General features: G+C 47.1%; 1 protein-coding gene across 2 annotated transcripts in view; it reads right to left on the reverse strand.

The window, feature by feature from the left end:
• The window catches only part of LOC140190099 (synaptonemal complex central element protein 1-like), a 61,433-nt gene that overhangs the window by 35,414 nt on the left and 1,980 nt on the right, over positions 1-24,039 (reverse strand). For both annotated transcript variants that reach the window (XM_072246584.1, XM_072246583.1), the window contains exons 2-4: positions 19,579-19,638; positions 17,042-17,116; positions 12,839-12,886 (exon numbers count right to left, since the gene is read on the reverse strand). In XM_072246584.1, coding sequence (XP_072102685.1) covers positions 12,839-12,886; positions 17,042-17,116; positions 19,579-19,638 — 183 coding nt within the window. The remainder of the gene's footprint in view (positions 1-12,838; positions 12,887-17,041; positions 17,117-19,578; positions 19,639-24,039) is intronic.

The following is a 24,039-nucleotide window of genomic DNA, read 5'->3' on the forward strand; positions in this document are numbered from 1 at the left end:
TATCCACCTGTGAGGCAACTTTCCGGGATCTGTGGACGTGTACCCCGAGATCCCTCTGCTCCTCCACATTACCAAGTATCCTGCCATTTACTTTGTACTCTGCCTTGGAGTTTGTCCTTCCAAAGTGTACCACCTCACACTTCTCCGGGTTGAACGCCATCTGCCACTTCTCAGCCCACTTCTGCATCCTATCAACGTCTCTCTGCAATCTTTGACAATCCTCTACACTATCTACAACACCACCAACCTTTGGGTCGTCTGCAAACTTGCCAACCCACCCTCCTACCCCGACATCCAGGTCGTTAATAAAAATCACGAAAAGTACAGGTCCCAGAACAGATCCTTGTGGGACACCACTAGTCACAATCCTCCAATCTGAATGTACTCCCTCCACCACCACCCTCTGCCTTCTGCAGGCAAGCCAATTCTGAATCCACCGCGCCAAACTTCCCTGGATCCCATGCCTTCTGACTTTCTGAATAAGCCTACCGTGTGGAACCTTGTCAAATGCCTTACTAAAATCCATATAGATCACATCCACTGCACTACCCTCATCTATATGCCTGGTCACCTCCTCAAAGAACTCTATCAGGCTTGTTAGACACAATCTGCCCTTCACAAAGCCATGCTGACTGTCCCTGATCAGACCATGATTCTCTAAATGCTTATAGATCCTATCTCTAAGAATCTTTTCCAACAGCTTTCCCACCACAGACGTAAGGCTCACTGGTCTATAATTACCCAGACTATCCCTACTACCTTTTTTGAACAAGGGAACAACATTCGCCTCCCTCCAGTCCTCCGGTACCATTCCTGTGGACAACGAGGACATAAAGATCCTAGCCAGAGGCTCAGCAAACTCTTCCCTTGCCTCGTGGAGAAGCCTGGGGAATATTCCATCAGGCCCCGGGGACTTATCTGTCCTAATGTATTTTAACAACTCCAACACCTCCTCTCCCTTAATATCAACATGCTCCAGAACATCAATCTCACTCATATTGTCCTCACCATCATCAAGTTCCCTCTCATTGGTGAATACCGAAGAGAAGTATTCATTGGGGACCTCGCTCACTTCCACAGCCTCCAGGCACATCTTCCCACCTTTATCTCTAATCGGTCCTACCTTCACTCCTGTCATTCTTTTTTTCTTCACATAATTGAAGAATACCTTGGGGTTCTCCTTTACCCTACTCGCCAAGGCCTTCTCATGCCCCCTTCTTGCTCTTCTCAGCCCCTTCTTAAGCTCCTTTCTTGCTTCCCTATATTCCTCAATAGACCCATCTGATCCTTGCTTCCTAAACCTCATGTATGCTGCCTTCTTCCACCTGACTAGATTTTCCACCTCACTTGTCACCCATGGTTCCTTCACCCTACCATTCTTTATCTTCCTCACCGGGACAAATTTATCCCTAACATCCTGCAAGAGATCTCTAAACATCGACCACATGTCCATAGTACATTTCCCTGCAAAAACATCATCCCAATTCACACCCGCAAGCTCTAGCCTTATAGCCTCATAATTTGCCTTTCCCCAATTAAAAATTTTCCTTTGATTCTATCCTTTTCCATGATAATTATAAAGGCCAGGGAGCGGTGGTCACTGTCCCCCAAATGCTCACCCACTGAGAGATCTGTGACCTGACCCGGTTCATTACCTAGTACTAGATCTAGTATGGCATTCCCCCTGGTCGGCCTGTCCACATACTGTGACAGGAATCCATCCTGGACACACTTAACAAATTCTGCCCCATCTAAACCCTTGGAACTAATCAGGTGCCAATCAATATTAGCGAAGTTAAAGTCACCCATGATAACAACGCTGTTATTTTTGCACCTTTCCAAAATCTGCCTCCCAATCTGCTCCTCGGTATCTCTGCTGCTACCAGGGGGCCTATACAATACCCCCAGTAGAGTAACTGCTCCCTTCCTGTTCCTGACTTCCACCCATATTGACTCAAAAGAGGATCCTGCTACATTACCCACCCTTTCTGTAGCTATAATAGTATCCCTGACCAGTAATGCCACCCATCCTCTCCTTTTTCCGCCCTCTCTATCCCTTTTAAAGCACTGAAATCCAGGAATATTGAGAATCCATTCCTGCCCTGGTGCCAGCCAAGTCTCTGTAATGGCCACTACATCATAATTCCATGTATGTATCCAAGCTGTCAGTTCATCACCTTTGTTCCTGATGCTTCTTGCATTGAGGTACACACATTTCAGCCCTTCTACCTTACTGTCTTTACATCGTTTATTCTGCTTCTCTTTCCTCAAAGCCTCTCTGTATGTTAGATCTGGCTTTACTCCATGTACTTCTTTCACTGCTCTATCGCTCTGGGTCCCATCCCCCTCGCAAATTAGTTTAAACCCTCCCGAACCATGCTAGCAAACCTACCTGCAAGGATATTGCTCCCCCTCGAGTTCAGGTGCAAACCATCCAATCTATACAGGTCCCACCTTCCCCAGAAGAGATCCCAATGATCTAAAAATCTAAAACCCTGCTCCCTGCACCAACTCCTCAGCCACGCATTCAACTGCCATCTCCTCCAATTCTTACCATCTCTGTCACATAGCACTGGCAGCAATCCTGAGAACGTCACCCTTGAAGTCCTGTTCTTCAGCCTTCTGCCTAATTTCCGAAACTCACACTTCAGGACCTCATCCCTCTTCCTGCCTATGTCGTTGGTCCCAACACGTATCACGACTTCTGGTTGCTTTCCCTCTCGTACCAGGATGTCGTGTACCCGGTCAGAGACATCCCGGACCCTGGCACCCGGGAGGCAACAAACCATGCGGGTGTCCTTCTCACGTCCACAAAATCTCCTGTCTGCTCCCCTGACTATAGAGTCTCCAATGATGACAGCTCTCCTCTTCTCTGTCCCACCCTTCTGCACCACAGGGTCAGACTCAGTGCCGGAGACCCTGCCACCGTGGCTCACACCTGGTCGGTTGTCCCCACCAACAGTATCCAGGACGGTAAACTTATTATTCAGGGGACAGTGAGGAGGGAACGTTGCTCTGTGGAGGGACAGTGAGGAGGGAACGTCGCTCTGTGGGGGGGACAGTGAGGAGGGAACGTCGCTCTGTAAGAGACACAGTGAGGAGGTGTTGTGCTGCCGGAGGGACAGTGAGGAGGGAATGTTGCTCTGTAGGAGGGACAGTGAGAAGGGAACGTCGCTCTGTGGGAGGGACAGTGAGGAGGGAATGTCGCTCTGTGGGAGGGACAGAGAGGAGGGAATGTCGCTCTGTGGGAGGGACAGTGAGCAGGGAATGTCACTCTGTGGGAGAAACGTTGCTCTGTGGGAGGGACAGTGAGGAGAAAATGTCACTATGTGGGAGGGACAGTGAGGAGAAAACATCGCTCTGTGGGAAGGACAGTGAGGAGGGAATGTCACTCTGTGGGAGGGACAGAGAGGAGGGAATGTCACTCTGTGGGAAGGAACGTTGCTCTGTGGGAGGGACAGAGAGGAGGGAATGTCACTCTGTAGCAGGGACAATGAGGGGGAGGGGTCAAGCTGCCAGAGGGGCATCAAGGAGGGAATGCCAAACCACAGGAAAAGGCGGCGGGTTGGTGAACTGCAGAAGCAGTTATGATGAAAGAGGTTCACGTCGTGGGGGAAGCAGAAGAGGAGGGATAGCCATGCCTTGAGGGATCACTGCGCTGTTTGAGGTGTTATTCCGCAGACTATAATATGCCAACACAGATTACTGGCCCAGCCTACCCTGTCATGAGAATCTGCAATCAACGTTGTATTTAGATTAACCAGTATTTTCTTGGTTGGTCTGAATGTAACCTTGACTACAGATACCCGTAGTAACCATCATTCCCAGCCTCTTCTCTCTTACTACTGTCTATATCTGACAAAAAAATATTCAGACTCTGTTGCCACTCCCTTTGTGGATGGGAGGTCACGAACCTGAGGGAAGCTTCCCTTCCTCCATCATCAACTCTGTTCTCAAACGCATCTCTCCCATTTCACGCACATCTGCTCTCACCTCATTCTCCCGCCACCCCACTAGGGAATAGGGTTCCCCTTGTCCTCATCTACCACCCCACCAGCCTCCGGGTCCAACATATAATTCTCTGTAACTTCCGCCACCTTCAGCGGGATCCCACCACCAAGCACATCTTTCCCTCCCCCCTTTCTGCTTTCCGCAGGGACCGTTCCCTACGCGACTCCCTTGTCCATTCGTCCCCCCCATCCCTTCCCACCGATCTCCCACCTAGCACTTATCCCTGTAAGTGGAACAAGTGCTACACATGGCCTTACACTTCCTCCCTCACCACCATTCAGGGCCCCAGACAGTCCTTTCGACACTGAGAGAGACTTCACCTGTGAGTCGGCTGCTGTGATATACTGTGTCTGGTGCTCCTGATGCGGCCTTCTGTATATTGGTGAGACTCGACGCAGACTGGGAGACCATTTCGCTGAACACCTACGCTCTGTCCGCCAGAGAAAGCAGGATCTCTCAGTGGCCACACATTTTAATTCCACATCCCATTCCCATTCTGATATGTCTATCCATGGCCTCCTCTATTGTCAAGATGAAGCCACACTCAGGTTGGAGGAACAACGCTTTATATTCCGCCTGGGTAGCCTCAAACCTGATGGCATGAACACTGACTTCTCTAACTTCTGTTAATGCCCCTCCTCCCATTCTTACCCCACCCCTTATTTATTATTTTTTCCTTTTTTTTCTTTCTCTGTCCCTCTCACGATAACTCCTTGCCTACTCTCCATCTTCGTCTGGCGCTCCCCTTCCCCTTTCATTCTCCCTAGGCCTCCCGTCCCATGATCCTCTCATATCCCTTTTGCCAATCAATTGTCCAGCTCTTGGCTCCATCCCTCCTCCTCCTGTCTTCTCTATCATTTTGGACCTTCCCCTCCCCCTCCCACTTTCAAATCTCTTACTATCTCTTCTTTCAGTTAGTCCTGATGAAGGGTCTCGGCCCAAAACGTCGACTGTGCTTCTTCCTATGGACACTGTCTGGCCTGCTGAGTTCCATCAGCATTTTGTGTGTGTTGCATAAAAGATTTCATCTCATGTCTGCCTTAAATACATGACCCATTATTCTTCATCCTCTCACGAGTGGAAATACATTCAGCTTTATAAGACCCCTCAGGATCAGACACCTTTCAGTCAGGTCCCCTCCAGTGGACAGGTTCCTAATCTCATTAGAGAACCCACCCATGTTTTCCTGCGCCAAATGTTAAGCTGACTGGCCTGTGGTTTCCTGTTCTCTCTTCCTTTCTGAATAAAGGAGTTATGTTTGCTGTTTGCCAAGCTTCCCTGAGTCAGGGAATTTTGGAAAATTGAAACTTGACTCATCTGACTCAATGCTTCTTTTAAGATCCTAGCATAAATTTGTTAAGATGAATGATTTCAGTACCACAGCTCCAACAATTTGCTCAGTGCAACGTCCCTGTTGATTGCAAATTCTCTGAATTCTTCCCTTCCTCCCCGCTCACAATTTCATTGAAGAGACTCATGGTAGCGTAACGCTATTACAGCGCCAGTGATCTGTGGTTGAGTTCCTGTTGGTGTCTGTAATGAGTTTGTACCTCCTCCCCATGACTGCGTGGGTTTCGTCTGGGTGCTCCGGATTCCTCCTACATTCCAAAGATGTATTTTGGAACACTTGGACGTGTTTGAACACGTAAACTGGACACATGGGTATAATTAGGTGGCACAGGCTCTTTAGGCCAGAAGGACTTGTTACCACAGTATATCCACACTATAGGCCTCAAAATCCCCGGCTTTGCCTGCTGTTGGCAACCGAGGAGGTCAAATCATTTGGATAGTGATGGCACTCAGTACTCGGTGTCGGAGAGCTGATCAGAGCTCGAAGTTTTCGGATGACTCGGAGTCAGGTCGTGGTCGGGTAAGGCAGGGAGAGTTTTTCTTCCTTCTCTCCGTCTGTGTGAGATGTGGGACATTTGAGAGACTTTCAACTTTACTGTGCTCATGGACTTCTCCATCAAGTTATGGTATTGTTGCACTGTTGTAACTATATGTTATAATTATGTGGTTTTGTCAGTTTTTTCAGTCTTGGTCTGTCCTGTGTTTTGTGATATCACACCGGAGGAAATATTGTATCATTTCTTAATGCATGCATTACTAAATGACAATAAAAGAGGACTACGTGTCTTCATAATCTAATCTAATCTAATATCTCTAAATAAAATAAATAAATAGTCTTATAACAGTGGGATAGAAGCTGTCCTTGAGAGCAGGACAGCTGCAGTGATGAATTGTGAGGTTAAGAGTATGTCTTATCACACAAGAGTTCAAAGTGCACAGAAGATTTATTATTGAAGTACGTGCAGTATTCCATGTACAACCTCGAGATTCACCTTCTTGTAGGCGGCATGAAACAAAGCAACACAACAGAATTCACGAAAATCCCCACAAAACAAAGACAAACATCTAAATGTGCAAAGAAAGAGAAAATCATACAAATGATTAAAAAATGTAAACAAATGATACATACAATATGAACTGCAGACTTCTCGAAAATGAATCCATAGCCACAGGCTCAGTTCAGCACAGTAGCTGGTCCAGGCCACAGCCACAGAGCCAGTTCAGTGCAGTAGCTGGTTGAGGCCACAGCCACAGAGCCAATCAGCACAGTAGCTCGTCCAGGCCACAGCCACAGCCACAGAGCCAGTTCAGCACAGTAGCTGGTCGAGGCCACAGCCACAGCCACAGAGCCAGTTCAGCACAGTAGCTGGTCAAGGCCACAGCCTCAGCCACAGAGCCAGTTCAGCACAGTAGCTGGTCGAGGCCACAGCCACAGCCACAGAGCCAGTTCAGCACAGTAGCTGGTCAAGGCCACAGCCACAGCCACAGAGCCAGTCAGCACAGTAGCTCGTCCAGGCCACAGCCACAGGCTCAGTTCAGCGTAGTAGCTCGTCTGGGCCACAGTCACAGAGCCAGTTCAGCACAGTAACTGGTCGAGGCCACAGCCACAGCCACAGAGCCAGTTCAGCACAGTAGCTGGTCAACGCCACAGCCACAGCCACAGAGCCAGATCAGCACAGTAGCTGGTCGAGGCCACAGCCTCACGGAGTTTTATGCTGAACATCAGTTCGTCTTTCACCCTTGGCTGAAGGTTTAAACACTTTACTCTGGCCTGGCGCTTAAACTGGATAAACATCAGTTCGTTTATCACTCCTGGGCCCAGGTCTTGCTGCTTCAACCCAGCTGCAAGTCCGCTCCAGCAATGGCCGCCACAGCATTATTTGCATTCTCTAGAGTCCAGCTCGCTGAATCCTTCAGGATATCGCAAAAACTCCAGGTGATACAGATGGTTCAAAGGCACACCTCCCAAAGGGAATTACAGGCTGCGCATAGCAATGATTGTAGTCCATAAATGGTGTAGTTAGTAGAATCCTATGTAGTTTTGTTATCTGTCAGCAAAATGTCGCCATGTCTCACCAGCGCCATCTTGGTAGTCCAATCAAGAGTCACAGCGGGACAGATGCTACTTTTGAGACTGGTGGTACATGCTTCAGTCTTTTGTATTTTCTACCCAAAGAGGAGAGAAGAAAGAATGTCCAGAGTTGCTGGGGTCTTTAACCAAGGCTGCCGGAAGGATAGACGGAGGGGATGCTGGTTTCCGTGATGTACTGACTGTGTCCACAACTCTCTGTAGTTTCTAGTAAATGGAATTAGCTTGGATGGGTTCAACATGGACTAATTGGGCTGGGTGGGGTCTGTTTTGATGCTATGTGCTGTATAACTCAATGCATTGGGTTATTACTTGTATTCTCTATTGAGAAGACTGATAGAAAATACACTCAGTGGCCACTTCATTAGGTACCTCCTACTTAATAAAGTGGCCACAGAATGCATGTTTGTGGACTTCTGCTGTAGCCTATCCACTTCAAGGTTTGATGTATTGTGCATTCAGAAATGCTTGTAGGGTAATGTAATTGGTGGAAACGTACAGAATTCACAACCGCCGACATTGGATGGGGGTTCACTTTAAGAGGCAGGTCTGACATGATGAGGTAATTACGTAAAGGACTTCTAGCACGCTTTGTGTTCAGCTTTTGGTGTTCAATAAATGAGTTGCTAGGGCTTTTCTGAAACATAAAACGCCTCCACCATTTTACTTGTGAAAACCTACATGCTCTTCTGCACATCACTGTTATACCGTGTGGTTCTTTGACTTATTGCCACCTTCATGTCAGCCTGAACCAATCTGGCCATTCTCCTCCAACCTCCCTCATTAATAGGCCGTTTTCCCCCACAGAACTGCCACTTACTATTTGTTTTTTTTTGGTTTATCACACCATTCTCTGTAAACTCTAGAGTGTTGTGCATGAAAAACCCAAGAGATCACCAGTTTGAGATACTCAAACCACCCTGTCTGCACCAAAATCATTCCACGGTCAAAGTCACTTAGATCACATTTCTTCCCCATTCCAATATTTGGTCTGAACAACAACTGAACCTCTTGACCACATCAGCATGCTTTTATGCACTGAGTTGCTGATTAGATATATGCATTAATAAGCAGGTGTACAGGTCTGTCTAATACAGTGGCCACTGAGTGTAAAGTCAATTTTTTAAAATGCGATGCTACCGCAAAACAAATTTCACATTACAAAACAATGATCATCAAACTGATTCTGAATCTAAAATGGAAAAAAGAAAATGCCCATCTTCTTCCTCTCATTTGAATCCACCTATCACCCACCAACTCTTGCTCCAACCCTTCCCCCCACTACCTCCCTAACCTTCTTTCCAGTCCTGAAACAATGACAGTCTATTTCCCTCCACAGATGCTGCCTGAACCACTGAGATCCCCCAGCATTCTGTGTGGTGCTCTAGAAATTGCTGAAAACATTCAGTAGATTGGGAAGAGAAAAGGAATTAGTATTTCCAATCAAAGGCCCTTCACCAGGTTGTGGAAGTGGGTAAGAGGAAGAGCCTCCACTGTGGGTGAATAAGGCAAGAGAACGGAAGTAAATCCCCTCAGTGTGCAGACTAGAACCTTTTCAGAGTGACTGCATGTGCTGGAATCCAGAGCAACAAACAATCTGCTGAAGGAACTCAGCAGGCCAAGCAGCATCTTTAAGTATTTTGAAGATTAGCTTTCTTTTTGTCACATATACATCAAAACAAGACAGTGAAATGCATTATATTAATGACTAACAGAGTCCAAGATGTGCTGGTGGTAGCCCCCAAGAGCGTGCCCACAACTCACTAACCCTAACCCATGCACCTTTGGAATGTGGGAGGAACCCCAAGTGGCCATGGGGAGAATGTACAGACTCCTGACAGAAAGTGGCAGGAACTGAACCCCCATCTTGTAACTGGTGATGTAAAGTGTTATGTTCACCACAATGCTACTACACTGCCCTCTGAGGAGGTCAGAAAGGAACTAGTGATATTTTGGGTCAAAACTCTTCATCAGGACCCTGATGATTGGGGTCAGCTTGAAATGTTGACTGCTTATTTCCCTCCACAGATGCTACCTGACCTGCTGAGTTCCCCCAGCATTTTGAGTCTGTTGTGCAAGATTTCCAGCATCTGCAGAATTCCTTGTGCATATTATTCCCACTCCCTGCTCTCACTTGCCTATCATCCTCCTAGACTGGATCCACCCATCACCTGCCAACTCTTGCTCCACCCCTACTTTTTTATACCAACAAACTCCCCTTTATTTTCAGTCCAGATGAAGAGCCTTGGCCCAAAACATTAACTGTCCATTTCCCTCTATAGATGCTGCCTAACCGCCCCCCTTCACCATTTCCCATTCCCTTTTCCCTCCTATACTATCTCCATGCCTGCCCATCGCCTCCCTCGGGTGCTCCTCCCCCCCCCACCCCTTTTTCCTTCCATGGCCTTTTGTCTCTTTCACCAATCAACTTCCTTGCTCTTTGCTTCATCCCTTCCCCTCCAAGTTTCACCTATCACCTGCTGTTTCTCTCTCCCCTTCCCCCACCTTTCAAATCTACTCCTCAGCTTTTTTTTCCCCAGTCCTGCTGAAGGGTTTTGGCCCGAAATGTCGACTGTACTCTTCTCCATAAATGCTGCCTGGCCTGCTGAGTTCCTCCAGCACTTTGTGTGTGTTGCTCCTATGTCTTATGATCTCATTTCATGTGTAGCTCCAGATTTTCAGCATCTGCAGTCTCTTGTGACCTACCCTGTCTACCCATTAAAAAAAACTTTTCATTGTAAATCCTGAAACCCTGTTTTATATTTCTGCCTAATCTTACCCCAAACTTTTGCTTCCTCACTGAATTTTCAGTCAGACTTTATATTCTGAGCAACCTCGTGGTGTGTTCAATCTCTCTTTACATAATGACATGGCTTTCTCTCAAGTCTGATTAACCGTGAAATATGAGCGCTCTTCCTGGAATGTTTTCCCTTGCTGGAATGTAACCATTCCATGCCTTTTGAAAGATGCCCTTAAATGTCCATCATTGTATCTTGACCGACCTATCCTGTGACTGTGCTTTACTTAGCTGTCTTAATGTTCTTCATTAACTCTCCTAGTCTTGGGCCCATCTCCCCCTTAAACTGAATGGAAAAGCTAACTTTATTATGACAGTTGCTACATCGGGGATTCTTCAGAGTGATTATTTAATTCATTCTTTTGCATGCCACAATACCACTTTTGCTTGGCTCCAGAGTGTGCTGCTCTTATAAACACTCTGTGAACTCATCATTTACATGAGCTCATCTGGACAGTTTCTGGTATTTTGATAGCTTTCATGTTTCGACGTGATGCAAGAAGCCATTCAGTCCATCAAGGCAACAGCAGATCACAGAGTCCTGTTCACCTGCGTGCTTCCCACAACCTATTCTGTGTCAGAGAGAAAGGCCGAATAGGACCACGGAGAGGTGGTCGCGGGCCCTTTGGCCCACTGACTTGATGCTGACCCATTTACATGGTCCTTTATTCTCATTTAACTCCTGCCAGGTTCTACTGTTCACCTGCACACTGGGGGGCCATTTGCAGTTGCAAAGTAAACCACCAACCTCGCTTGTCGTTGGGATGTGGGAGGGAACCAGAACACTAGGGAGAAACTCAGCCGATCACAGGAAGAAAGCGCGGACTCCACACAGACCAAGTACCGGAGGTCAGGGTCGAAACAGTGCATAGAGTCAGCAATCTCACCAGTGACGTATTATGCTGCCCCCCTCAGTGGAGTGGAGGAGTGAGGAATCAGGCGAGCCAAGGAGGGAGGCAGTGAGCAAGGGCGAAGGGCGATGTGGGCAATGTCAGAGGAATGCAGTTTCAGGACCATTTGGTGGGGCGGGGGGAGATGCAGGAGGACGTAGGCAGTAGGGAAGGAGGGAGGGATTGATGAGCAGGAGGGATGGATAGACAGGATGGATGATGAGGAGGGATGGGAGGATGCAATGGATGGGTAGGAGGAAGGGATGGGACGGGGAGGACAGGATGTATGGGGAGGAGGGAGAGGACGGAGGGGGAGGGACAGGGATGCACGAGAAGGAAGGAGGGATGGACAGGAAGGAGGGCGGGTGGTTGACAGGTGTGGAAATCACTGAAGGAGTGTTAATTAAGCTGTGATCCAACAGCACTGACTTCCACCCAGTCTCAGAGCTGGCTGGAGCCTGAAATTACCAGACACCATTCTCTTATCTACCCTCTCCCATCAGGCTGAAGATGCAAAAGCCTTAAGGCATGCACCACCAGGCTCAAAGACAGCTTCTAACCCACTGTTATCACACTCTTGAATGATAAGATTGATTCTTGGCCTTACAGTCTACCTAATTATGATCTTGTACCTTATCTTTTATCTGCACTGCACTTTCTTTGTAACTGTTACAGTTTATTCTGCATTGTTATTGTTTTACCGCGTACTAGCATAATGCACTGTGTAATGATCTGATCTGTATGAACAGTATGCAAGACAAGTTTTCCACTATATCTTGGTACATGTGACAATAATAAACCAATTCCAATACCAAACCCATGATCTACAAGGCAGCAAAGATTCCTGCTCTACTGTGCTACTGAGACCTTTGCTATCTCTAGCAGGATATCAAGGCTCAGAGGAAGCTCAGCACAACATCTTCAGATTTCATGATAAGTGTATGTAAAGATATTAGCGTCTTCTCAGAGACACGAGAGAGATGACTGAATGTGGAGCAGCAAACAACCAGCTAGAGGAACTTAGCAGGTTGAACAGCATCTGTCAGGAGCATGGGTGGGAAGGAATTCACATTTCAGGTCACCACTGATGCATTTTCTGACCCCAAACCATTCTCCTCCTCTCACAGATGCTGCTTGGTCCACTGAGTTCCTCCAGCAGATTGTTTGTTGATTCAGTGTCTACACTAGTATCAAGGATCTAGTTATACCCAGTCAACCACATTGGAGCTGCATGCCCGAGAGCAGACTCCTGAGCTTTGCCATGGGAACAGATTGCCAGACGGACAGGGGAGAAGGTTCAAGGATGCTCTGAGGAAATGTTAACATTCCTTGTGGGAATCCCAGCTCAAAGAGGCTTATTTGGAATGGGATGATAAGCCGTGAAGCGTGCATCAGGAGCACATGGAGTTACTATGCAAGCCCCACTGCCTCACAAGCTACCCACCCATTCACAAGGTGAGTGACCACTTTCTCCGGTTGTGAGAGAGACCGTGGATTCCTCCTCGGGTCTCATTAGCCACCCCAGAACTGGAATGGAAGTCATCCCCGACTCTAAGGCACTATCCGATGATAAGAATAGCTCTGGGTCACTCTAGACTCCAACCAGCAGACGGCCGTGTGCAAGGCATTTCTGCAGGTGGAAAATGATGGGTGAGGATGCTGGATGCCATCGCGCTCATCACACTCTGACTGGTCTCATACCTTCCTTCTTGTTGCATGTTGCCTCCAGGCAGAAGATCTCATGATTCACTGCAGACAAGGAGAGAACAGGGTTTGTGTTACTTTCAGACACGGGGCATGTCTCAGATGGAAGGAATGGTGAGCAATTGCTTTTCAAATGTGCTGTTGTTATTTAAGTTTCAAAATTATTTTACCAGTCTCGACTGGGCATGGGACAGAAGAAATTAACTTGTGCCCATGAGTTCAGCTCCCTGCTTCCCACCCAGAGGCTATCCAGGTCAGTCTGGAGGACATTTATGCCAAGCTAATCTATTCCAATTTCAGGCATTCTGGTCCACCCTCTATCCCTTTTCTCTTCCCCATCTACTCAGTTTCTCCTACACCTTCCCAAGCCTCCCACTATCCTTCTCCACCCATTCCATCTGCCCATCACCCACATATTCCTCCCACTGGGTCCCTTCCCCTCCCTGTTCCCATCTGCTCTCTCCACCACCCTTATGCTCCACACTCCACATCCTCTTCTCTCAGATTCCAACATATGCAGCCTTTTGTCACCTCCACATCTCACCTCCCAGCTTCTGTTACTATTTTCTTTCCTCTCCTCCATCTACCTATCGCCCCTCCTCACCTGGATCCACCTATTATCCATCAGCTTCTGTGCCACCCCTCCCCTTTTCCTCTATATACCAGCTATCTATATTTCCATTCTCCATCTGCCCATCACGCCTCCTTATCTGGCTCCACCTATCAACCTTCTGCTCCTGCGCTATCCCACCCTCCTTCTCCTCTATGCATCAGATATCTGCATCCCCTTCTCTGGTTTAGAGAGCATGTGCTATCATGAGATGCTGGATAAACTTGGGTTGTTTTCTCTGGAGCATCAGAGACTGAGGGGAGACCTGATAGAAGTATATAAGACTATGAGAGGTATAGAGAGTGTACACAGGGAGTATCTGTTTCCCAGGGTTGAAATGTCTAATACCAAAGGGCATGCATTGAAGGTGAAAGGGGGTAGGGTCAAGGGAGATGTGAGGGGTAAGTTTTTTTACTCAAAGAGTGGTGGGTGTCTGGAATGCGCTGCCTGCTTTGGTGGAAGAGGCAAATACTTTAGAGGTTTTTAAGAGATGTTTGGATAGGCACATAAATGTGAGGAAGATGGAAGGATATGGACATGGTACAGGCAGGATGGATCAGTGTTTGTGTATTTTTAATTTGCTTTTTAGCTCGTTCAGCACAACATTGTGGGCTAAATGATCTGTTCCTGTGCTGTCTCCTCTATACTGTATGTCCATCTGTCTATCTCCTCACCTGGATCCACCTACCACCCATCAGCTCCTGTGCCACCATATCTCCTCTCCTCTATACACCAACTACCTCCACTCCATCTGCCCCTCCTCACTTGGTTCCACCCCTTCCCCCCATTGCTAGCCAACACTTGCTCTTCCTCTCCTCCTTGCCTCTGATTAACTCCCCTCTACTCCTTCAGTGTAGATGAAGAGTTTTGACCCGAAATGGCGACTATCTACCTCCCTCACAGATGCTGAGTTCCTCTAGCAGTCTGTTTTTTTTTGCTCCAGATTTCCAGCATCAGCAGTCTCCTGTGTCTTTTCTTTCTCTCCCTCATACCACACTAATTAGGTGCAGTGTGTGTGCAGGGAGTATCAAACACTGGTGACAAAGCTGTGTGATCTAGGCTTCACTTAGGCTGAAAAGTTAAACTGAAGAGTTCTGACTACCACGGGACCTTGTTGAAATCAGATTACCCTCATGTGCTGGCTATTTCCTGTGTTTATCTTCACAAGTGTGAGTTTAACTGAATTTTATCTAATAGGGATTGTGTCTGACAGTTGGCAATGAACACTGACAATTATCACATTCTGATCATGCTCTTCCGTTGGGTTGCTAGAGAGGATGGGGAGAGGGTTGTGGGTGGGGTGGGGGAGAGAACGATTCGATAAAGTTATTGCTGATCCTCCAGCTCTTCCTACCTGATTAAAGTTCAAAGTTCAAAGTAAATGTATTATCAAACTACATATTACATCACCATACATGACCCTGGCTTCTTTTTTGCGGGCATTCACAGAACAAGGAAACGCAATAGACTGACAAGCAACTGTTGTTCCCTCTTTCCCAGCGAGTCCAACTTTGAATTAGCTCATAAAGACACTGCAATAGACAATCATGATCCCTGTGATTTCACCTCAGCTCATCCAGAATGGCCACATTACAGGAGCTCAAGGACCCACGCTCAGTGATTCAGCAACATCTTCATCCCTTCTATCATTAGATTTCTGAATGGACCACGAATACTTTGAATTTCCAGCATCTGCAGAATTCCTGTTGTTGTCCACGAATACCTCTTCATCTTCCATTTTTTGCACAAATTATTCTGTAATTTATTTGTACTGCATTGCTGCCACAAAACAGCAATCTACATGCCACGTAAGACAGTGATAATAAATCTGATTCTGAGGCTGCAGAGATTTACCAGGATGTTGCCTGGATTAGACAGCACGTTCTATGAGGAAAGGTTGAACAAACTAGGGCTTTTCTCCCAGGAGCAAAGGACGAGAGGTGACCTGATAAATATGTATAAGATGATAAGAGGCATAGATTGAGAGGACAGACAGAGACTTTTTCCTAGGACAGAAATGGCTAAAATGGGAGGGGGGGGCACAATTTTAAGGAGATTGGATGAAATTATAGGGGGTAGGTCAAATGTAAGGTCTTTACACAGTGAGTGGTGGGTGTGTGGAATGTGCTGCCATGGTTTCTGGTAAAGGCAGAGCCATTAGGGGGCACTTAAGATGACTCTTAGATACATGGCTGAAAGAAAAATTGCCAGCTATATGGGATGGAAGGCATAAATCGATCTTACAGTAGGTTAAAAGGTCGACACAACGTCATGGGTTGAAGGGCCTGTACGATGATCTACTGTTCTATGTTCTATGATTCTGCTCCTTGTCCTAAGCTCTCCAACCAGCTATGATCTGCCTCTCTGTATTTACTCTGAGGGCTGTGTCAGTATATTAACACCCACTCGACCCACACTGCACTCCATCTGTCTCCTCATGCCCACCCCGCATTCCCCTCTGTCCCCTTCCCTTTGTGTACTCCACTCACCTCAATTTTACACCTGGCCCTCCATTCTTCGGACACATCACATTCTCCCCTCCCATTCAAATCCCAAAAATAAACTGTGAATGGCTGAGGGCCCAGCACTGAGCCTTGTGGCACACCATCGTAAAAACTTGTCCCACACATCTCCTTTAAAAGTTCCCCCCTCCCACCTTAAAGCAGAGCCCTCCAGTATTTGACATTTTTACCCTGGGAAAAGAACTCTGGCTGTGTCCCCTGTCTATGCCTCTCATAATCCGATCAGACCTCCAACACTACAGAGAAAACGATCCAAGTTTGTCCTGTCTCTCCTTGTAGCTAATAATCTCTAATTCTTTGTCAAAGTCTCAACAATCCTGGCAAGGGGTGGCACGGTACTGTAGCAGTTAGCACAATCGCTATATGGCACTAACAATCACCCATCAGAGTTCAGTTCCCTCTGCTGTAAGGAGATTGTTTCAAAGTACATTGAATATCAGACTGTATACCAGTATACAATCTGAATTTCTCTTCTTCAGACATCCACAAAATATCCACATGGCCACCATGGTGCCACATACATCGTCTGTACGACTATGTGGGATTCCTCCGGGTGCTTCGGTTTCTTCCCACATTCCAAGTACGTACAGGTTAGGGTATGTAAGTTGTGGGCATGCTGTGCTGGCACCAAAAGTGTGGCAACACTTGTGGGTTATCCCCAGCAGAATGCTTGGACCGTGTTGGTCGTTGATGCAAAGGACACATTTCACTGTAAGATTTCATGTAATCTGATAAATACAGCTAATCTTCTCTCTTACCTCTCTCAATAGATCCCTTCAGGTCTGGGAACTTATTCAATTTAATGTTCTTCAAGAGCCCACCACTTCCTCCCCCTTGATGTCAACATGCCCCAGAAGATCAGCATACCCCTCCCTGATCTCGCTACTCTTCATATCCTACTTCTTGATAAAAAACAATGACAAGTACCCATGTAATGTGTTTCCCACTTGCTCTGACTTGAGTTTTTTCTCTGCAGATGTGTCTGTGTCCATGTGCAAAACTATCAGACTGCATGTGAAGACAGATATTCTGGACCAGTCTCATGAAAGGGGGGAGTAGCATACGTACACTCTTCTAGGTCCTTCTCCATTGCAGACTGGCGTGCTTGTAACTTCTTCAGCTCTGCATCACTCACTTGTTTCTCTGAAATACATTGACATTTGTCAGCGAAGTGGGATAGTTTCTAGTGCAGAGGCAGTGGCGGTGGGGGTGGTTTAAGGGAGGAAGCAGGAAGTTTTTTTATTTCAGAGTCTGATAGGGTTAGGGGAGAAGGGGAGGGTGGTGGTGTTTTATCAAGCAAGTGACACCTTTGCAGAGCAATAGAGCTGAGTCAGCTAACAGCATCAACCCAAGGCAGCAGCAGAGTAAACACACAAGAAGTTAACCCTAACCCTAATGCTGGCGGAACTCAACACGTCAGGCAGCATCTATGGAGGGGAATAAAAAGTTGATGTTTTGGGCTGAGATCCTTCTTCAGAACTGGAAAGAAAGGGGGCAGAAGCCAGAATAAGGTGGGGAAGGATTAAAAACAGGCAGGTGATAGGCGAAACCAGGTGAGGGGAAGGTGGGAGTTTGGGGGAGGAGGTGAATTAAAAGTTGGGAGGTGATAGGTGGAAGAGGTAAAGGACTGAAGAAGGAGGAATCCGACAGGAGAGGAGAGTGGAACATGGCAGAAAGAAAAGGAGGAGAGACACCAGAAGGCAGTGGTGGGCTGGTGAGGAGAAGAGAGGGGTTAAAGGATAATCAGAATGAAGAATGGAAAAAGAGAGAAGGTGGGAAAAAATTATCGTAAATTAGAAATTAGAGTAAAGCTGCTTTTGGACTGACATCACTGCCAGTCTCAGTTCACACCCAACACGACGGCAGCATCAGATTTCTCATTTGGGCATCCTGGGCGAGGCCGCAAATGTGTGTTCAAAGACCTGATTAATTTGGTGCCTGGGGCCACTTCAGAAAATTAATTTAATTCCAGTACTTTACAGGGTGGGTTGGGATTTTCAGCCCTTCAGTCTGAACCAAAAAACACCAGGTGACATCTCTCTTTTTTAACTCTTAATTTCACTTTACCATTCTTCATTTTCCAGAATTTCCATCACAGTTCAAGTGAAGTAGTGTGTTTGCATTTTAGTTGTGTCTGTGTGTGTGTGTGTGTGTGTGTGTGTGTGTGTGTGTGTGTGTGTGCACGCGCACGCGCACATATTTGTATTGAATATGTGGGGGATGTTTTTGAGGTGTGTGCATTTCATACTGAGTAGTCATACATGAGGATTGTGCATACATGTGTGCTTTTGGTTTGCATATGTGGCTACTTTTGATCACATGTCTATTCAAGTTTGCCTGTCTGCATGCAATTTAGTGTTTGTACATGTTAGAAAGTGTATTATATATGCAATTATTTGTGTGTCTGAATATGTATGTACAAGATAGCGTGTGCGGATTTTTGTTTGTTTGAGTGTGTGCAAACATGTTTGTGCCTGTAAGTGCGTTTGCCTGTGTCTGTCTGTGTCCATTTGCTGTCCAGTATGGGGGATATTTCCCTCAGGCTTGCTCTCTCTTTGCCAATAAGCTCTTGAGCCAGGCTTCCATTTCCTCACCCTACTGCGGCCCAATGCGGCTCCCCTCCAACCAACCTGGCCCGAGCAGAAACAGATACAGCACACATCAGAACGTGCTGTGAAACACTCAACAGATCAGGGCAACAACTGCACGGAGGCTTCTGCCATTTGCATCCTGCAGTCATCCCTCGATGAGATGAGCCACACAAACCGGCAGCCAAGTCTAGCAGAGGGTCTGACCTGACTGAACGTCCTTGACTCAAAACAAAAACGCAGAAAATGTTGGAAATACTCAGCAGGTCAGACAGTTTCTGTGGAGAGAGTATAGTACCCAGTATAGTCTTCAAACGGAAATGTTCACTCTGTTGTTCTTTCTCTGCTGATACTACCTGACTTGCTAAATATTTCTAATATTTTTATTACAGGTTTACAGCATCTGCATTTTTTAAAATTTTAACTTTCATTCTGATTTTTTTCTCTTGACAGATGCTGCCTGACCTCTTGAGCATTTTAGCATTTTATTTCAGGTTTTCAGCATCTGCATTTGTTTTACTTTCACTCTGCAGATGCTGCCTGACATGTTGGGTATTTCTAGTGTTTTTATTTCAGGTTTTCAGCATCTGCATTTAAAAGATAATTAACTTTAATTCTATTTTTCTCTCTGTTGATGCTTCCTGATCTACTGAGTATTTTTAGTATTTTTATTTCAGGTCTTTGCAATCTGCATTATTTGTTATTTTTTAATATTTAAAAAAAATAATATTTTTAAATTTAACTGTTTTTCTGTCACTGTAGATGCTGCCTGACTTGTTTAGTATTTCCAGTATTTTTATTTCAGATTTTGAGAATCTGCATTTTTAAAGAAAATTTTACAATATATTCTCTCTCTCTGCAGATGTGGCCCATCAGATAAGTTAATCATAATAAAGCTGACTCTCTCCACAAGCGCTGCATCATACCAACATTCTGCATTTTTATTGTTGAATTTCTAGCACCTGCATTTGTCCTATGGGTGTTTGGTTTGTAAAAGGGGTTTACAATTGGTGTTACCTTCAATTAAGATCTTGATTTTTTTCACAATTTCTTCAATTTCTGGTTCCATTTTCTTCTCTAAAACACAATCGATTTGACATTAATCACAAACGTTATTCTGCACGAGAAGGTAATGTTTTATAAACAGGGAATAGAATCAGATTCAAGTTTATTTATCGTGTACATTCTGACGCCAGCACAATACAAGCAGAAAGCATAACAGCAGAACAAAACAAGACAGCAACAGGATAAACAGACAGGCCTCCAAACCCAGGACAGGCCGCTTCCGGGCCTCCAGCCCTGTTCCCAGATTGTCAGATGAATCACTGGATGATCACTGGCAATTTACACTTGCTGACAGTCTGCTGTATTTTAATGAACACAAATCCCAGGACTTTCACATCCACTGCAACCCCCGATTCTGTCATCAATACACTACCCCCGGCACCAGTTTGCTCATACAGTCGTAAATCACTACAGCCCAGAAACAGGCCCTATGGCCCATCTGGTCTGTACCAAACTGTTATTCTGCCTAGCCACATCAACCTGGACCACAGCCCTCCATACCCCTCCCATCTATATACCTATACAAATTTCTCTTACAATTTGCAGCTTAACCCGCATCCACCTCTTCCAATGGCAGCTTTTTCCACACTCTCACTACCCTCACACTCTGAGTGAAGAAGTTCCCCTTAAATATTTTGCCTTTTACCCTTAAACTAAGACCTCAAGTTCTCATCTCATCCAACCTCAGTGGAAAAAGCCTGCTTGCATTTACCCTATCTATACCCATCAAAATTTTGTTTACCTCTATCCCCTCATTCGCCTATGCTCCAGAAAATAAAATCCAAAATTTTTTCTATGGCTGGGTTTCATGTTTGCCCATGTTACAAGCTGAGGTTTCAGAAGCGCAGACCAGACTCAAAAGCTGCTGATCAGACAGTGATTGAAGGAGAATTGTACATTAGGAGGGCAGTGGTGGTGAAATGCTTTGCTGGGGCAGGGGCGTGCAGCAGGGCCAGAAAAAGCACACTGATGGGGTCAGTGTCAAGTGATTTCTATTGTTCGAGGTGCCAAAAGAGCACCACAATATGAAAGAGGGAGGACAGTGTCACGGGAGGGAAAGTGAGGAGGTAGCGCCGTGCTGCAGGAAGGTTGGTAAGAAAGGAGCCCTGTTTCATGGGAGGGGCAGTGAGTTGGGAGTACCGTGTCATGGGAGGGGCAGTGAAGAGGAAGCGCTGTGTCACAGGAGGGGCAGTGAGGACGGAGCGCTGTGTCACAGGAGGGGCAGTGAAGAGGGAGTACCGTGTCACAGGAGGGGCAGTGAAGAGGAAGCGCTGTGTCACAGGACGGGCAGTGAGGACGGAGCACTGTGTCACGGGAGGGTCAGTGAAGAGGGAGCACCGTGTCATGGGACAGGCAGTGAAGAGGGAGTACCGTGTCACACGAGGGGCAGTGAAGAGGAAGCGCTGTGTCACAGGAGGGGCAGTGAAGAGGGAGCACCATGTCACAGGAGGGGCAGTGAAGAGGAAGCGCTGTGTCACAGGAGGGGCAGTGAAGAGGGAGTACCGTGTCATGGGAGGGGCAGTGAAGAGGGAGCACCATGTCACAGGAGGGGCAGTGAAGAGGAAGCGCTGTGTCACAGGAGGGGCAGTGAAGAGGGAGTACCGTGTCACGGGAAGGGCAGTGAAGAGGAAGCGCTGTGTCACAGGAGGGGCAGTGAGGACGAAGCACCGTGTCACGGGAAGGGCAGTGAAGAGGAAGCGCTGTATCACAGGAGGGCCAGTGAGGACGGAGCACCGTGTCACAGGAGGGGCAGTGAAGAGGGAGCACCGTGTCATGGGAGGGGCAGTGAAGAGGAAGCGCTGTGTCACAGGAGGGGCAGTGAAGAGGGAGCACCGTGTCACAGGAGGGGCAGTGAAGAGGGAGCACCGTGTCATGGGAGGGGCAGTGAAGAGGAAGCGCTGTGTCACAGGAGGGGCAGTGAGGACGAAGCACCGTGTCACGGGAAGGGCAGTGAAGAGGAAGTGCAGTATCACAGGAGGGGCAGTGAGGACGGAGCACTGTGTCATGGGAGGGTCAGTGAAGAGGGAGCACCGTGTCATGGGAGGGTCAGTGAAGAGGGAGCACCGTGTCACGGGAAGGGCAGTGAAGAGGAAGCGCTGTATCACAGGAGGGGCAGTGAGGACAGAGCACTGTGTCACAGGAGGATCAGTGAAGAGGGAGCACCGTGTCACAGGAGGGGCAGTGAAGAGGGAGCACCGTGTCACAGGAGGGTCAGTGAGGAGGGAGCACCATGTCATGGGACAGGCAGTGAGATGGAAGCGCCATGTCATGGGAGGGTCAGTGAGAAGGGAGATCCGTGTCACAGGAGGAGCAGTGAGATGGGAGCGCCATGTCATGGGACAGGCAGTGAGATGGGAGCGCTATGTCATGGGAGGGGCAGTGAGGAGGAAGCACTGTGACATGGGAGGGGCAGTGAAGAGGGAGCACTGTGTCATGGGAGGGGCAGTGAGATCGGAGTGCCATGTCACAGGAGGGGCAGTGAGATGGGAGTGCCGTGTCACGGGAGGGGTAGCAAGGAGTAAGATCTCTGCCACACAAGGGGTGGAAAGGAGGGAATGCTTAGCTGCAGGAGAAGCCGTGAGGAGGGAACGCTGTGCTACGGGAAGGGCAGTGAGGAAGGAGGGCCATGCTGTGATTGAGTGGGGTGAGGGAGGGCGCGGAGGGAGTACCACGCAGTTAGAGAAGAGGGACTGTGAATGTGCTTTTAGATCTTCTGAAAAGCACTGCAGAAGCACTCAAGTCTTTTTTTTAAACTGAAGCAAACAGAAATAGAAGCAACTCCGTCTTGCAAATATTCAGTAACTGTGTGAAATTAATCTGTGTACTTAAAGTCATGAGTTCACAGTAAGCTTGCCAGCTCTAGCTGGCGTTCTCCAGGGTTTAACACTTGATCTCCAAACGCTTTATGCATGCAAAGATATTTTCTTTTATAAACAAACTAACCAAGGTTTTTTCAAACAAACATTCAAGTATTTAAAGAAAGAGGGTGGGTTAAAGGCTGAAGGTTATTAATTACATCATGATTTATACTGGTAAGTTGGAAGGATATGCTGGAAATCAATCAACAATTTCCAGTGAACTACTGGACAACCTCAGTCAGTTGGTAATTCTATTTCAGAAAGATCAGCTGACAGCCTCCTTATCTCAGCTCACTGCACGTTGGAAGCCTCGTCCACATTGCTCCACCAGCCACGACTCCTGCCCTTTTAGCTGATCTTGTTCAGTGGCTTTCCATCAATTCCAGCTCATCCGTAACTTTCTGGCTAGTATCTTAACACGCACCAAAACCTATTTGGTTGTTCCTGCACTCAGCTTGCTGACTCACGGTGACTACTGATTAAGCAATGACTTAATTTAAAATTCTGGAAAGAGAGCTCAAATCATCGCCAAACTATTCCACACCTCCCTCACTAATGGCTCCTTAAGGCTCTAAAAAACTCACCCTGTCCCACACTTCCCTGTAATTCACCCCTCTACACCACTCCCTGTGACAGCCTGTCTCCATGACATGATCTACATTCATTCCATCCCTGTAACTCCCCCACTAGACTCCTTCCTGTCACCGTAAAAACGCTCTACTCCCCTCACCATCGCTGTGATGCCTCCCACACATCTCCCAGTCCCCATGACCCTGCTATGCTTCACCTTGGCCACCCAAGACCCCTCTGCATTCCACCCTCTCCCCGTGACCCCTCTACACCCCAGCCTGTCTCCGTGATCCTCTACACCCGTACACTGACTCTTCTGCATGTCTCCGTGTTCACAGGCCCCCACACTGCACCGTTATCTCATTAACACTCTCAGTTATAGTGGGGATGTCAGAAGCTTTTTTTTTATGGGAGTGGTGGGTGCCAGGGGTGATGGTAAAGGCAGATACACTAGGGACATCTAAGTAAGTCTTAGATTGTCACATGGATGATAGACATACTGTGGACCAGTTTGGAGAACCTTGGTGAATTGCATTCAGTTCTGGTCGACTCATTATAGGAAGGATGCGAAAGCTTTAGAGAGGGTGCAGAGATTTACCAGGATGCTGTCTGCATTATAGAGCATGTCTTATGCAGATAGGTTGAGCGAGCTAAGGCTTTTCTCTTTGGAGTGAAGGACTCAAGGTTATTTGATAGAAGTGTACAAGTTGTTAAGATAAGAGGCATAGATTGAGTGTATAGTCAGAGACTTTTTGCCAGAGTGGAAATGGCTAATACACAAGGGCATAATTTTAAGGTGATTGGAGATGTCAGAGGTAGTTTTTTTTTAACACGGAGTGGCGAGTGTGTGGAACACCCCGCCAGGGGTGGTGGTAGAAGATACATTAGGGACAATTCAGAAAATCTTAGAGAGGCACATAGATGAAATAAAAATGGAGGGTTATGTGGGAGGGAAAGGGTAGGTATACCTTGGAGTAGATTAAAA

Source organism: Mobula birostris, chromosome 29 (genome assembly GCF_030028105.1).
Source record: "Mobula birostris isolate sMobBir1 chromosome 29, sMobBir1.hap1, whole genome shotgun sequence".
NCBI classification, from domain to species: Eukaryota; Metazoa; Chordata; class Chondrichthyes; order Myliobatiformes; family Myliobatidae; genus Mobula; species Mobula birostris.